This window comes from Ursus arctos, unplaced genomic scaffold (genome assembly GCF_023065955.2).
Source record: "Ursus arctos isolate Adak ecotype North America unplaced genomic scaffold, UrsArc2.0 scaffold_27, whole genome shotgun sequence".
Lineage (NCBI taxonomy): Eukaryota > Metazoa > Chordata > Mammalia > Carnivora > Ursidae > Ursus > Ursus arctos.
The window spans coordinates 37,474,828-37,489,577 of NW_026622952.1; the positions used below are offsets into that span (position 1 = coordinate 37,474,828).

General features: G+C 45.2%; 1 protein-coding gene across 5 annotated transcripts in view; it reads right to left on the reverse strand.

Moving 5' to 3' along the window:
- The window catches only part of FAT1 (FAT atypical cadherin 1), a 122,336-nt gene that overhangs the window by 9,451 nt on the left and 98,135 nt on the right, over window positions 1-14,750 (reverse strand). For all 5 annotated transcript variants that reach the window (XM_026508654.4, XM_026508651.4, XM_026508652.4 and 2 more), the window contains exons 12-23: window positions 13,057-13,210; window positions 12,019-12,252; window positions 10,850-11,239; window positions 9,258-9,472; window positions 8,870-9,007; window positions 6,602-6,745; window positions 5,816-6,013; window positions 4,607-5,408; window positions 4,340-4,471; window positions 2,772-2,929; window positions 1,709-2,171; window positions 102-255 (exon numbers count right to left, since the gene is read on the reverse strand). In XM_026508654.4, the coding sequence (XP_026364439.2) occupies window positions 102-255; window positions 1,709-2,171; window positions 2,772-2,929; window positions 4,340-4,471; window positions 4,607-5,408; window positions 5,816-6,013; window positions 6,602-6,745; window positions 8,870-9,007; window positions 9,258-9,472; window positions 10,850-11,239; window positions 12,019-12,252; window positions 13,057-13,210 (3,182 nt within the window). The remainder of the gene's footprint in view (window positions 1-101; window positions 256-1,708; window positions 2,172-2,771; window positions 2,930-4,339; window positions 4,472-4,606; window positions 5,409-5,815; window positions 6,014-6,601; window positions 6,746-8,869; window positions 9,008-9,257; window positions 9,473-10,849; window positions 11,240-12,018; window positions 12,253-13,056; window positions 13,211-14,750) is intronic.

Consider the following 14,750-nt stretch of genomic DNA (forward strand, 5'->3'; position numbering starts at 1 on the left):
AGTACAGCACAACAGAGAACAAATGTAATCCTATATATAAAACGTAGGCATTGTAAGAAGTTTCATCCTTCCACTGTGAGCAGTAAGAGGGCTCCACCGACCTCTGACCGGTATATAATCCTCTGCAGTGACACACAAAGTCCCCGTTGTCCGCGATGCACGTGCCACCGTAAAGACACGGGTTGGAGGAACACGGGTTGACGCTCAGCTCACAGTATGTCCCTATGTACAAGGCGCTGCATTTACAGTAGTAACCTGCAGGAGCAAAAGGGAACAAAAAAGTCCAATCATTCAGTAGCTCAAAAAAATCTATCTTACTATAATATTGGTTTTCACTTTTAAGAGAAGCCTTCGTTCTCTGAGACCCGTAGAAGTTAGTACAATTCCTGTTCCGTCTGGGTACGATGTCATCTCTATCTTCCACTGCTGGTATAACCAAAGCAACAGAGCTGAAGACAGAACTCATACTGAGCTTGAGTTAATCACAATTTATGTAGGTTACTGGGCCAAGCATATAGAGCGGGGAAAACAGTCCTGTCCTTGAGTGACCATGCAGACGGACATTTACTACCAAACATCCCCACTTATGTGCAGATCCCAAATCTTTAAATGTGAAAGCATTTGGAAGACTATGAACTACCATCGAGAAAAGGTGAATCAAATGTGTCCAAAGGAGCATAAAGAATGCCAGACTCTTGCAAAGACTGTGACGTGGGACAGACCGTGTGGTCGAGTTTTAATTCTGTCTTTGGGAAAGCTAGCAGGACGGCACTTCCCCGCTGCCTCTGAAGGTGGGCACGGCCGTGGGAGTTTCCTTAGCCGAACACGTGGTACTGAGCTAGAAGCTTTATGAGCCTGTTTGTGGTGCCACGTTCCCGCCCTCCTGCTGCTACAGGGATGGTGGTCGCACATTTCTAGAAAATGCTTCTCTCGGTCTCATGCCCCAGTCAACGAGGACGGCGTCCATGCTGACCTGACTTGGACATGGAGTATGAGCACAGGATGAACTTTCATGCAGAGTATTACCGTGGGGACAACCTGGCCTGTTCTTTGCGTAGAGTAGGCACAAACACTTCCCAAAGAAAATAACACAAAGCCAGATCCTTAGAAATCCCACTGAAGTGCTACTTGGATTTTTGCTCTATTCATTACAAAAAGCTCTACTGATCAGGCACCGTGACTGTCCTTTCACAGCATGTGGCACTGGCAAGGGAACAAACAGGGCCAGGTTAACAAAAGCCACGCAGTCCTGTACTACGCTGAGGCTTCCGGACAGGACTGGCACTTCAGGAGGGTTCGGGGCATTCTGGAAAACCAAACCCCATCTGTAGCAAGACTAGCAGTCCCTAGGTGCTGAGCCATCAGATGGAAGGGGCCCTCAAGAAGGACTGAGCATACAGTTCTGAGTCCTGCTGGGTCAACGCCAATGTGGTTGCAAGAATGTGCAAAACACACATACACAAGGAAGAGGAGTGCAAGTCAGCTGTGGTTCACCACTGGTTCCTGGTGCAGAATGAGGAAGTCCTGCAGCCTGACCGTGGGGAAGACTCCTGAGTCAAGCCCTGTGCTGGTATCACCCGACACCAACACGGACTGCAGGATCGGACACTATCGTGTGAATGGAAGGGGAGAACACAAAGCCGAGGGGCTTCTCAAGCGTCTCCGCGTGAACCACTGTGAAGACGAGCAGCAAGGTGATGAGGCCTACCTCCAGTAGGGGACGGGTGGCAAACACCTCCGTTCTGGCAAGGGCTGCTGGAGCAGTCTTCGGTAGCGGTCAGGAAGCACCCGGGAGACACGTCCACCCATTCCTCGATGTGCGCGTAGCTTCTCGGTTTGTTATTTAGAGGGAGCTCCTGCCCATTCAAATAAATGGAGTCCATACAGCCCCTGAAACCGTTCCCGACTTGGGGGCTTCTCCCGTGCCTGCCGCCTTGCTGACGGATATGGCCACCGAAAAACACATGGTTATCCAGGTTTAGGGTTTTCAGGGTCCCGGGAGCTGTGCCCGACGCAGTGTGAACTTGGTCTAGAACCAGCCGAGCATAGTTTCCGTTCACTTCTAGAGACACGGCATGCCACAGCCCATCGTGGACTTGAATGCTCTGAACAGACACGATGCCAGGCCCACTTCCACAGTCAAATTTGTACTGTAGCCTTCCATTATGAATCTGTGATAAAGACAGTTACCGCCCAATTACTCTCACGGGATCCTCAGTGAGGAACTCTGACCACACGTCCAAAGGAGAGGTGCGCTTAGCGACTGCACTGGAGCGCGGCAGAACACACGCTCGCCCATCACTGCACACAGTGCCCACGGACCCGACACAGGCTGGAGGCCAGCTGCACCTCCAAAAAACATCATGGAAATCACCCACAATTACTGTTCACTGAATAACAACCAAAAATAGCATCAGGTAAAATCAAAAGTGAATCATGCATTAAAAAAAAAAAAAAGAAAATTACCCCTTATAAGCACTTATGAATGCTCTCTATAAACTCTCCATATAACATTAATAAGATGCATTACCACTTCGAGTTTGAATGTTAACTGTCACATGACCTAAAAGAGGTGTGAGAAACAAGTCAATCTCTACACTACGGCAGAGCCTAAAGGGCTTTTTAGCCCCAAAGTCTAAAACTTACAGAGATCAGGGCACTACTGAAGTGTGGAATAAAGCCATTTCCCTTGATTTTTTTTTTTCTCAAAAATGGACATGAACATAAAACGGAATTTGGTATTTTTCAAGTCTTCAGGTACAAAAACGTACCTCCAAGATGCTGTAGTCGGTCCCGCGTGCGTACATCACAACTGCGTGAGCCGAGTACGTCCGGAGCCTCATGGTCAGCTTCATCTCCAGTTTGTTTTCATTTTCCATCAGACGGTATTTCACAAAGCTGTTTCCAGTAAATGTCACAGAAGAAGTCCCTGTGAATCACAGAGGAGAACATAAATCGGGACCAAGCTGAAGCGTACATATGAAAGTGAGACTTCCCCCCAGTACTGATCCAAGTTTTTATTTAAGGTTGCGACATTATAAAATTCAATTCAATGGAAAATATCTATGTGCTTTAATAAAAAGCACAGCATAACTGGATTTTCTTTTGGAAGAGAACTGGACTACTGTATCAGAGAGAAATGGATTCTAAAACAATGAAAGATCTAAATATAAAAATGTTCAATATAAAATTATTAGAAGACCATTGAGAAAAATATTTACACAGCCTCAGGTGGTATGGGCAAACTTTTCAAGCAAAAATATATTCCCTAGTCTCCAAAAATGATGAAAATAGTATCACTCTCCAGAGGTGGAAATGGTTATGTAAAATTACACAGAATCGACAAAAATTAAATTTCAAAATGACAAGAAATACAAATCAAAACACCAGTAATAGTGGGATGGAGATAACGCTCACACTCACGGCACACAGAATGTTCTGAGAATGTTCTGCACACTGAAAACAAGAAACAGACAAACAACCGGAACAAGCAAGCAGATACGAACAGGCCAGTCCAAGAGAGGAAAAGCTGGTAGGAATGAATAAAACTTCCACAAGAAGCTGGAGCAATGCAAACTAAAATAACTAGGTATCACTTCATGCCCACTGCGTGGGGGAATTTGTTTTTTAATTGAGAACCTTATATTGGCAAGAGAACGGGGAGTGAGGCGGCCGCACCTGACTGCAAGAAAGGAGCGGGTATAACTTTCTGGGAGGCTAACATAACGGTATGTTCAGAAATTAACAATGTAGTTAATCTTTGACACAGTAAATCCTAGCTTTAGAAAGCACCAATAAATAAGGGTATAATTAACATACGGTGTTTTATTAGTTTCAGGAGTACCACGGAATGACTCAACAATCCGGTCTATTCCTCAGTGCCTCAGCATGATGAAGTGTAGAAAAGGATTCGTTTTTAACACAAGAAGACACCTTTACAACCTCAAGCTCTATAAATAAGGATGATGTTGACTAAGCCACGGTACAGCCGCTCAGAAGCATTAGGTTTACAGGCACGGACTTGGGGAAAGTAAGCAGCAGACTCCGTGAGATGTGGTAACTTTTTAGTCTTCTTTTTGGTGAAGAGAATGTGGGAATGTGTACATATGGGCTGTGTGTTGCCATGAGCACCGTCACAGAGAAGGAAGAGCGTCACGAGTGATGCAGGGCTGAGCTGTTACACAGAAGAAGGAAAAGGGACTACTGCTCTCGATTCTTTGCAAGCTTGACTTGTAATAAATACGCTGTACATCTGTCAACTCCAATAAAGAAAACGATGGCAAGAAACAATGAAAGTGACTTTTAAAAGCAGAAGCGTGCTTCATCACTGAACTCTCACCTGGGCACTGACCGAACTTGCCACCCGGGCAGACGCAGGTGTACCTGTCCTCTCCGGGATCAGTGACGCACTCAGATCCCTCAGGGCACGGACTGTCTTCACATCCGTGATGGACAAGTGGGCATTTTCCCTCTTTGTTTAAAAAAAAAAAAAAAAAAAAAGAGGGAAGGGAAAAGCTCATTAACAGGAATTTCAAGACAATGATCGTTACTGTGTAGGCTTCAAAGGCTGCACGTGAAATGATCTGCTTTCATCTACGTGTGTTACCTTTGCAGAGACACACGGCTGCCCTGTGGTGGCGCGGGGTCACAAAACTCAGTCTGGCCGTGCTGTGCGTTGACATAACGTTTTCATCCACGGTTACCTTCTCGTCACAGAATTTCCACGGGCAATCCAGTCCTGCACAGAGCTTCTGGAAGACATCCAGTATCCTAACACCAATGATATCCTCAATATCGGTCACGGAGGAATTAACCTTGTGCAGGAGTTGTTTGGTTGAACCCTGGGCACTACCTGATTTCTCTACGAAAAGCAAGACATCCAGATGTGGCTGAGGTTCAGAGGGCTGCAGACTGACGATCTGTATGTCGCTCCTCCTCACACCCAAGATGTTCCGTAGAGCCCGCTGGAAGTTGCGCCAGTAGTCACCAACAAACTCTTCCGGGGTGAGGTTGGCGAAGCGGACAGCAATGGTGTGGTTCAGCATCTCTTGGGTTATCTGTCGGATGTGCACGGTGATGTCCGCCACCGTCGTAAATTTCCCATCGGTGACGCTGACGTTGAGAAGGTACTGCCCTACGTCTAGCTTTTTGTGGGCTATCAGCTTACCCCCGGTGCTGGAAACAGAGAAGAGCTGGTCCATTTGGGGATCCAGACTGTAGGTTAAAGTGTCATACACGTCTTGGTCTGTTGCATGAATCTTCCCAATGACGCCCCCTGAGTATTCCTCTCCAAAAGCAGTGATGAAAATCTCTAGTGGTAAGATTGCAGGGGGATAGATGCTCTCCTCAATGATCCTGATGTCAATATATGTCAAAGATGACAACGGAGGCTTTCCATTATCTGCCACCTGTGAGAAAATTAAAGAAAAAAAAAACACCTTTGTCTATGTCATTGTTTACAACTTCTTAATAAAAATATATTTACATTGTTCACGTTTTAAAAAATTACCAATTGCTAGATACTTATTTCTCCATAAGAAGCCTGTCAAGGAAAAGAATAAATACTTCTTCATAGCCCTTCGCTAACTCATATAAAGGTTGGCTCCATCAAGGTCTATGATAAACAAATGAATAAATGAGACCCCTCAAAGTGCACTGGGATAAAAACGAAAGGTATGGCAAAAAACAAAAAGGAAGACCACAATTCTATTCATTTTGTTTTCTCATGAAATGTAAGCTGTTTACATACAAGAAGACAGCCACCAAAGGAGCTCTCCTCTAGGAATCCACAATAAAATCATAAAGACGTTCATACCTTAACATGCAGTAGGTAATGATCTTTCACCTTCCTCTTTATGGCAGCTGACGTCAGGAGGACGCCCTGCTGGTTCACTTCGAAGGCCCCGTCGTCATTCCCACTCACAACAGTGAAGAAGAAGGGGGGGCCGTTGTGCGAGGAGTCCTTGTCGCTCACGACCAGCTGCAGTACGCTGAAACCCACCGGCTTATTTTCCTGCAGGGTTCAAGAAGCAAAACACACACGACTTTCAACCAAACCAAATCTACACAGTAAGAGACACAGGCAGGTTTTCAACAACGTGAATGAAGTATGCACAAAACAAAGCTTTGCTGTGTTCCATTGGACAGTAGAGAAAGAAGAGGTGGTAGGGGTGGGGGAGCAGTGATGGGGAGGAGAAAGGGGTGAAGGGGAAAGTTGGGGGCTTGGAAAGGGCACATGTAAGAAAAGATGCACAGGGAGCGGCAGTGCGAGAGGGATGGCGTGCGGGAGGAGGAAAAGGGAAGAGGTGATTAGATTCTCTGATGCCACTCAAACACAGGACAGCAGAAAATCAGATGAAGGATTAAGCCAGTGAGACCGTCTTAAAAAGCAAAGCACAAAAAGGAGAGAGAAAAGCTTGGCTGTATCTTGAAAATGCTCATCTCTTAGTATTGATGGACTCATTTTGCTCTTTCCATTTTTCTAAAAAGCAGTCTTTGGAAAAGAAAGGTATTTCAAACGAACAACTGAGGTCAATAGAAGAGCTCATTTCAAAAGGAATGTGTTCAATGAACCCTTGGGCACCCCCCCCCCCCAGATTACCTGGATAATGACACTGTAGTTTCCCTTGGAGAAGACTGGAGCGTTGTCGTTGACATCGGACACGTCGATGTTCACGGTAGTCGTGCTGACCCTGGGCGGACTGCCGTTATCAGACGCCTGAACGGTGAGTGTGTAACCTGAAATCTTTTCAGACACAAGACAAAGAGAACACATGTCCACTTCACACAGGGTTTCGTCAGAAGCAGACTGACAGCCTGGAAGGGCAGATCTGAGGAACAGTCCTCACGTCTGGTGTCTGGTATGTGGGCAATTTCCCAACCTACAAACAAGCACGCTGCAAATATGGAACGTATGCGCTCAACAGAAAGTTACCAATGGTGGCTGGATTCTCTAGACTCTCTCTCTAGACATACTCCTTCCATGAAAGCATTCTCACTTTAAATACTTGCAGATTAATGGAAATTATGACAGAGAAGTAGTACAAACAATGAGAAAAATGTTAACAGGGCTCGAAGGCTGTTGCTTTCGTAGTAACAGGGATGGCAGCTTTCTCTAAGGCCCCGATGGGACTGTCAGCCGGAAGCCGAGGAGTGGTCTTCCAGCCCCCAGTGCTTCCTCATCTTTAACGTCTCAAGACACTCCAGATCACCTTCCCCCCTCACTTCTACTCAGATCATAGTCAGCTGTCCAAACCCCTCAGGATGCGTTCTTCGTGACCCCCACACAAAGGAAACTGCATCGTTTGACGGCAGTCCCCTGTGAAGCTCTCTCCTCCAGGAGGAGAGGTGGAAGATGCCAGAAAGTGAGCTAAATCCCAGAGTATGTTCTGCAGAACATGAGTCCTGCAAGATGTTCCAGTGGAAAAGGGCAAACGGCTTGGGACACACCCCACGCCGTCACACCGGACAGCAGTGCATTAAAGGGGCTGACGAGCGCATCAGTCACACACTCCATTTTGTTCGGCCAGCAGCACGGCAGCCTTAAGCCCCCCAGTCGTGCCTCCTAAGCTCTTGCAAAGTGCCTGCTCAAAAGTAAGAGCTCACAAAAGGAATGGAAGAACTGAGACTGGAATGAGGTAGCTCAGCACCATCTCCCCAAATTCCTCTCATCGCAGCTTTACCCATTAGTGTTCTGAAACTACACTGTTATCACCACTGTCCTTTCAGTTCACTTCTGGACTTCGTGACCTCTCCAGGCAGCTCCCTGAGCGCGAGTGTGTGAGTGGAGGGACAGAGGTGCAGCCCGGCTTTCCTCTCTCGGGCTGCTCACGTTTGTCCGTCTCCCTCAGACCGCCTCTACCATCAGCTCCAGAGGCCTGTGCCGTATCCATATTTCCAGCTTTCAAGTCCCTAAAGTCTGAGTACAATCTCCAAATACTGGCTGAAAAATTTTCCTCGCACACACCACTCTCCTCTAAAACGCAATGCATCAAACCCCACAGAGACCACCACCTGCCCCAGGGCAGAGCCGATGGCCTCACGATGCCCTGGCCCCCTCGGAGGGCTGTCCCCAGCCACAGCCGGCCGGGAGCGTGCCCATATCTCAGACGCCAACTGCTTCCTATGCAGGGCCCTATCTGAGCCTTGCGGACTCCGATTTCTCCTTCACGAAGTCTCTGCGTTTGTCTTCTCGCTCACTCGTCACGGCACCGCCCAGCCGGCTCTTGTTGCCTCACGGCACAGTGACAGGCGCTGGTCTGCCCACCTCGCCGGCGGCTCACTACGCTGGCCACCGCTCACACCTCCGACGGCACCCACCCTCCCACCGACCTGCCTGGGAGAGTTACACCCAAGCTCGCAACTGCTCACTCACTCCGGGCGGCCTGCAGCATCCGGCCTGGGCCTCTGATCTGTTCCTCGCACACCTTTCTACCGTGTGCCTCACTTCTGGGTAGGATTCCTCGAATACAACCCAAGACAATCACCTAAATGTATACCACGTCCTCCTTTCCCACGCCTCTGTTCCTCATGGGGACTCCCCTTCTCTCAACGACTATGGTTTTCTGAGTCTCTGCTACTATTGAAAACCTAGTAAGGAGCTCCATGAAGTGCCTCCAAACACTGGAGCCCAGAGTAGTTTCCTCCTGAAGATAAACTTTTATTACCCAAACTTCTATCTGTATGAAACACGTCTCTCATATTCTTGAGATTTTCCTACTGGAACTGCTTTTCAAGTGTTTGTACCTTGCCTGAACAGGCTGGGTCTACCCTTCTGGTACTTCCCATCGTGTGACAGATGTGAGCACAGAAACTTCTATGTACTGTGTTGGTAATTTGTAAGCAATGTAAGCCAAACGTTTGCACGTACCGTTTCCCGGTCTAGAAGCTTGGTCACTTTCACTTCTCCCCTGGTAGGGTCAATTGTAAATGGACTTCCTTGGTTACCGTCTATAATTGAATAGCGGATGTGGCTGTTTGAAGGTCCATCGGCGTCATCAGCCATAACCTAGAAAACATGAGACATTAGGAGACGGCTGAGGAAGGGGTGGGAGTCTACTAAGCCGATTTCTGATATCAACAGCTAGCCGTTATACGGCAGTAATCTGTAAGAGAGTCAGTAATCGGTTGGGATAAGAAAGACATTTCCACATCTTCCCATTATTTTCGAGTAAGGCCACAACAAAAACTGGATTGATCCCCCTGAAATTTCCTGCAAAGATCCAGAAGAAGAACACGGTAGGGGAGAAAATACACACCGTGATGACAGACTGCTCGAGAAGGGCATCCTCACTGATCACTGCCGTGTAGGTGTCCTGGCTGAACATAGGGGAGTTGTCGTTGATGTCAGTCACGTTAATGCTCACAGTTGCAACATCACTTAATGAAGGCGTGCCTCCGTCCGCGGCCTCGACAGTCAGGTAATATTCACGAGAGCTTTCATAATCCAGATTCTCAATGACGAATATGGCCCCTGGATGGAAAAGCAAAGTGACTTCCAGGACTTTTAATGCCACTACTTCCTCCCCCTCCTGTGACGGAAACACACTTCTAAACCATTTCTGCTTCAAAAGTTTGCTTATTTATGTGGGTTTTAATTTTTTATTCAGCGATTACAAATTATGAATTTGCCCATCCCTGGATCCTTATTTCTCTGTGATATTTAAATTGCTTCCGCGGTCAACACTACCCACATCCCACTAGAAAAATTATATTTCTTCTCTCTTCCAAACCACAGTTTACTACAGATATCCCTCTAATAACACAAAAGGAAACAGAAGAATTCTACTCTTTGGCTTTTATTTTCCTTTCCCTTCTCATTGCTTTTCTTTTATAGAAATGTATTTTTTTTTAAGATTTTATTTATTTATTCGACAGGATAGAGACAGCCAGCGAGAGAGAGAACACAAGCAGGGGGAGTGGGAGAGGAAGAAGCAGGCTCACAGTGGAGGAGCCTGATGTGGGGCTGGATCCCAGAACTCCAGGATCACACCCTGAGCCGAAGGCAGACGCTTAACCGCTGTGCCACTCAGGCGCCCCAGAAATATACTTTTTTAAAAATACATATCTCCAGAATAATTATTTACATCCTGTCACTAAAAAAGAATCCCTTTTTAACAATTCCTTTAACACCCTTCTTTATAATCCACCCTATAAAGGAGCCCTAGAAATAGTAATTCTATGATATGCATTAAAAGTGTTTTAAAATAGCATCATCACATGCCTACTCTTCATCTGAAATAGTCACACACAAACATGTTGTGAATGGAGTGACTTTTTACAAGGTTCGAAGACTTACAGCTGTTTTAGACGACAGGTTAACAAGACAACAGAAGTGTTTACGCACCAAGAGTCAATACCTCCTACGACTCTTGACCTTGTCGATAGCCATTCAGTTTGATGCAGAGTATGTCCCTATTCTATATAACGAGCATAATGAAGACGTCAATTTTAATGAATTATCAGACGCCCCCTACAGAAACTAAGATCAAGGAGGTCGAAACCACTGTTTGCCTGAAGCAGCTACTTTCGTGTGGGCTCAATATGGGTGTGAACAAGGAGCCATTACGCAAGGTCCTCTTCCATCGTCCACTCTTCATCTTTACTTATTTACTACACCTGACATCTTGACTGCATTACTAGAGTGTGATACTTTAATTTTCCGCTTAAAGTTCTAAACCACTTTGAATCCCACTTAAAGTAACAACACAAAGAAAGCTCGAGTTTTATCTTATTAGAGTAGCTACTGCCTGCCGATTTCTGATCTGTCGCTGTGAATCAGGTCAGGTGCTGGGCGACGTAGCCTCGGGGGCAGAATAGAGGGCGTCCTCTCATTCACAGCGTAGGTTACCTGTTCTAGAATCGATGCTGAATTTCCCATGTTCGTTTCCGCTCATTATCGAGTAGGTGATTTCTGCATTTGCTTCGATATCCCGACTGGCCGCATACACCTGAAGAACTTCCGTTCCGATGAGAACGTCCTCAGACACGGTGGCACCATATTCACGGTATTCAAACACAGGTGGGTTGTCATTTATGTCCAACACTGACACGACGACAGTGCCCGTGGCAGTCAACCTCCTTGGCAAACCTTGATCTACAGCTTTCAGAGTCAGGCTGTACACTGCCTGCTGTTCTCTATCCAAGGGCTTCTCTAACTGAATGATTCCAGATAACTCATTAATGGAGAACTGCCCATCAGCAGAGTTAATCAGTGAGTAGGAGATCTTCCGATTCAGTCCTGGTGACACATGACATCATGTCAGATTGTTTTGTTTTGAGAAATTTAAACAAATTATTTTTTTGAGAAAACATTATTTAGATGTTCTTATGACTCTCATCTTTAAAAAGCAAATGTTTTCATTAACAATTTACTAACTTAAATAAGATTTCATAGTTATCTGGCTTTTTAACAGGAATGTATGCTAGAACACCCAGCAGCTCTTTTACAATGAAGTCTATTAGTCCGTGTCAAAGGTCTGAAAAGTGACATTTTTGTTATTGCTCTAATTCTTCAGTACCAGGATGACTCAAGAAATTATTTTTATTCTCTGCTATGGAAATGTCATAAGTAAGTATCCTAGAGGATTATACTCTCCATAAAAATTGTGAAAGGTCTGTAATACTACACCAATGTAACATTTGCTTCTGTTCTATTTCCACATTAAAATCTCTATGTCACTAATGGTTTATTTACAAAATAACACTTCACTTAATTCAAATGGATATGAAAATCAGTTAATATAGTCACTAACCATAATTTTAGGGACACCACAGATGTCTTACAATAGTAAGTACATGGGGCACAATTTTGGGACTTCAAATATTCATTAAAAATGAAGTCATTATTCTAAAGGTTTCATTCCACTTTTAATGCTGAGAAATTAATATAACAATGAGTTATTCGATAAGCCTAAGGTAAGGTAAGTTAAAGAGACTGAATTGGGGATGTGTTTTGCACAGAGGTTCCTACGATCTTCAAGCACGGCTTCAAGGCAAAAAGCATCAGCCAGACCGTACCTGAGTCTGCGTCAGTGGCCTGCACCCTGGTCAGCAGCGTCCCAGGCTCGGTGTTCTCAAACACAGTGATGGTGTACGGGTCGGCGGAGAATTCAGGGGCATTATCATTCACGTCTTCCAACGTGAGCACAAGATTAGCTTGACAGGATCTCCCCCCTCCGTCTGTGGCCTTGACCAGAAGGTTATAAACTGCTTGCTCCTCACGATCAAGAGGGGCTGATGTTTTCAGTTCACCTAAAAACAAACAAACATACATGGATTCACTTGAAATGTAAGATGTGACCTGCAAACGCTTATTATTTCTTCCCCTTTTCTCCGAGGATGACAGAATCGGGGGGCCACAGCTGTATCAGTGACAGGCGTCAACAGCTGCGGGGCCCAGTGAGAGCCAGGCTTCCAGACCCCGCCGGCTGTCAGCTCTTCAAGTCACGAAGACTTCGAGGCTAGGGCCTCTCAGATTATATCTAATGTCACAAAAACAGGAGAGAGAGAGAGGGAAAAAAAGTGCTACCTAATTTACCAAATTTAACATATTTTTAAATTGACTCATAGCCTCATATGTTTCCAATTAGTTCTGGGGGTGGAGCTGCCAGAAAACTGTAATTCTAACAAAATATAAACTATAAGAGGAAAAACAATCTTAAAGATTTAAATACAAACAGAATACTATTACTCATTTTAAGGAGTATGCTGAATTAATTTATGCCCATGAATTGAAGAAAACAAACTATATACAAAATGGATGAAGCAGAAAGTTTGAGATATACTTACATTTCTGAACAATTTTAAAAAAAAGAAGTTGATATTAACCTAAATTTTAAATCCTTGGTTCAAGGAGTAGGTCATGTTTGTTTGTTTTTTAATCTCACCCCAAATTTTATACAGCAAAGTGCTGTGTAGATTTCTAAAAGATGCCAATTTTGTAGTATCAGAGTAAATTTTATAGGAACAAAACCTAGTTTCAAAATTTATGTCACATATATGATATGACTTTATGGGGACACAGTTAATTTTAAGTGCCCCGAGCCCCATCTTTACCTGTGTCTGGATTTAGTCTGAATTTTTCTGCACCTGGACCAAGCAATGTGTAAGTAATCTCGGCGTTGGAGCGGATGTCTGCATCTGTAGCAGACACCTGCAGGATCAGCTTCCCAGGAGAGGCATCTTCTGGAACCGTGTCCGAGTATAAAGTCTACAAAGATTTTAAGCAATATCGTGAATATAAAACATTAGGGGTTAACACGACTGCCAAGGGAATAACAGGAAAAAAAAATCATTTAACTCTGATCACAGAAAACATGGGAAATGATGGAATTTAAAATCCAAGGAGCTCTGAAAACTATTTTCCTTATAAAATATATTTAAAACAAAACGGAGTCAGGTAACAGGTAACGACTCCTCTGTATCACTGAAAGTCTGACATTTACCTACAGAATTCTGAATACTCGACGTCTTTGAGTTGGGTTCACGTTTAAGTTCTTAGAAGAAAATGTAAGTAGTATTCTATATTTAACCAAAAATTGGAGAGTACATGCCTGTTACATCATGTCTACTTTTCAGTACAGGAAATTTATTATTTGCAATCCTTCCTAACACATGACCAGATGTAATTGCAGTTGAGACATCAGTGATCGCCATGTCATGGGGGAAAACAAAGAATCCCCAAGGCTCCCGGGGTGGGGGCTCTTGCGCTTCCCTGCTCTCCCCTCCCAGCTGAGGGGACTCAAACAAAACAAACGGTTAGTTCCACTTCCAACTAATTAGCAACTCCTGCCATAAACCAAAACGTAAGACAAACAGGTCAAGATATTGTTGACTCTTTTTTTTTCTTAATGTGAGCTCAGTTTTAGGTAAACGGCATTTTATGGCTCATGAAAGAGGCTATTTTGCAATACTGATGATTTCAAATGATCTAATGTCCTAAATTTATTATTCCCAAAGATGACAAGGTTTCCAAGTAATATGCCAAGTGCTTTTAAAAAAAAAAAAAAGAAAAGAAAAAAACACACATTTATCTTCTGTAAGACACAGACATCCTCCACCCCTCCACCACCCACCCACACAAAATACTGCTGCCCAATGTCTGCATGTGGACTGAACTCCTCATTCCTCTGGAGCTTCCCTTCCCTCCTGACGGCACCGATCTTTCTGGAGAACGGCTCTGTCCCTTCCACAGCTGCAGCACTGCTCCGGTTCCCCTGTCCCTCCGCAGGACCACTGTCCCCCCCTCTCCCCAGCCTTCCCTTAATCCACCACTCTTCCTCCTCAGACGCTCCTCTTTCTTCACCGGCCAAATCGATGTGCCTATTCACACACACCCTCCCTGCAGCCGGGCACCCAACCACATCAGGACACAGAGTCCACAGTCCCCAAGCCAGTCTCCGAGTCCCAAAGTCCTGCTCCACATCTCACTCATCTGCTTGGCCGTGAAACCTCCACTCGCTGTCCCGCCTCCGAACAACCCTCTCCTGCGCGCTCAGGAAGGCTGCCCTGGTGTCGTCCTCCGCCCACCTCTGCTTCTCCCTCCCTCCTCCATAGGAAACTCCCCTATGGATGCTCTGTCCCTTTTTGTTGTTATCCTCTCAAGGGGATTCCACTATCAGTTCTCCAAAGAAACTGCCAAGTTTACATCTGTCCCGAATCTCCACCTTCAGTCCTGCCATCTCTAAACATCGACAAAACCTATTCAACTGAATGTCCTGTTACCTTACAGCAAGTCTGAACTGGAAGAC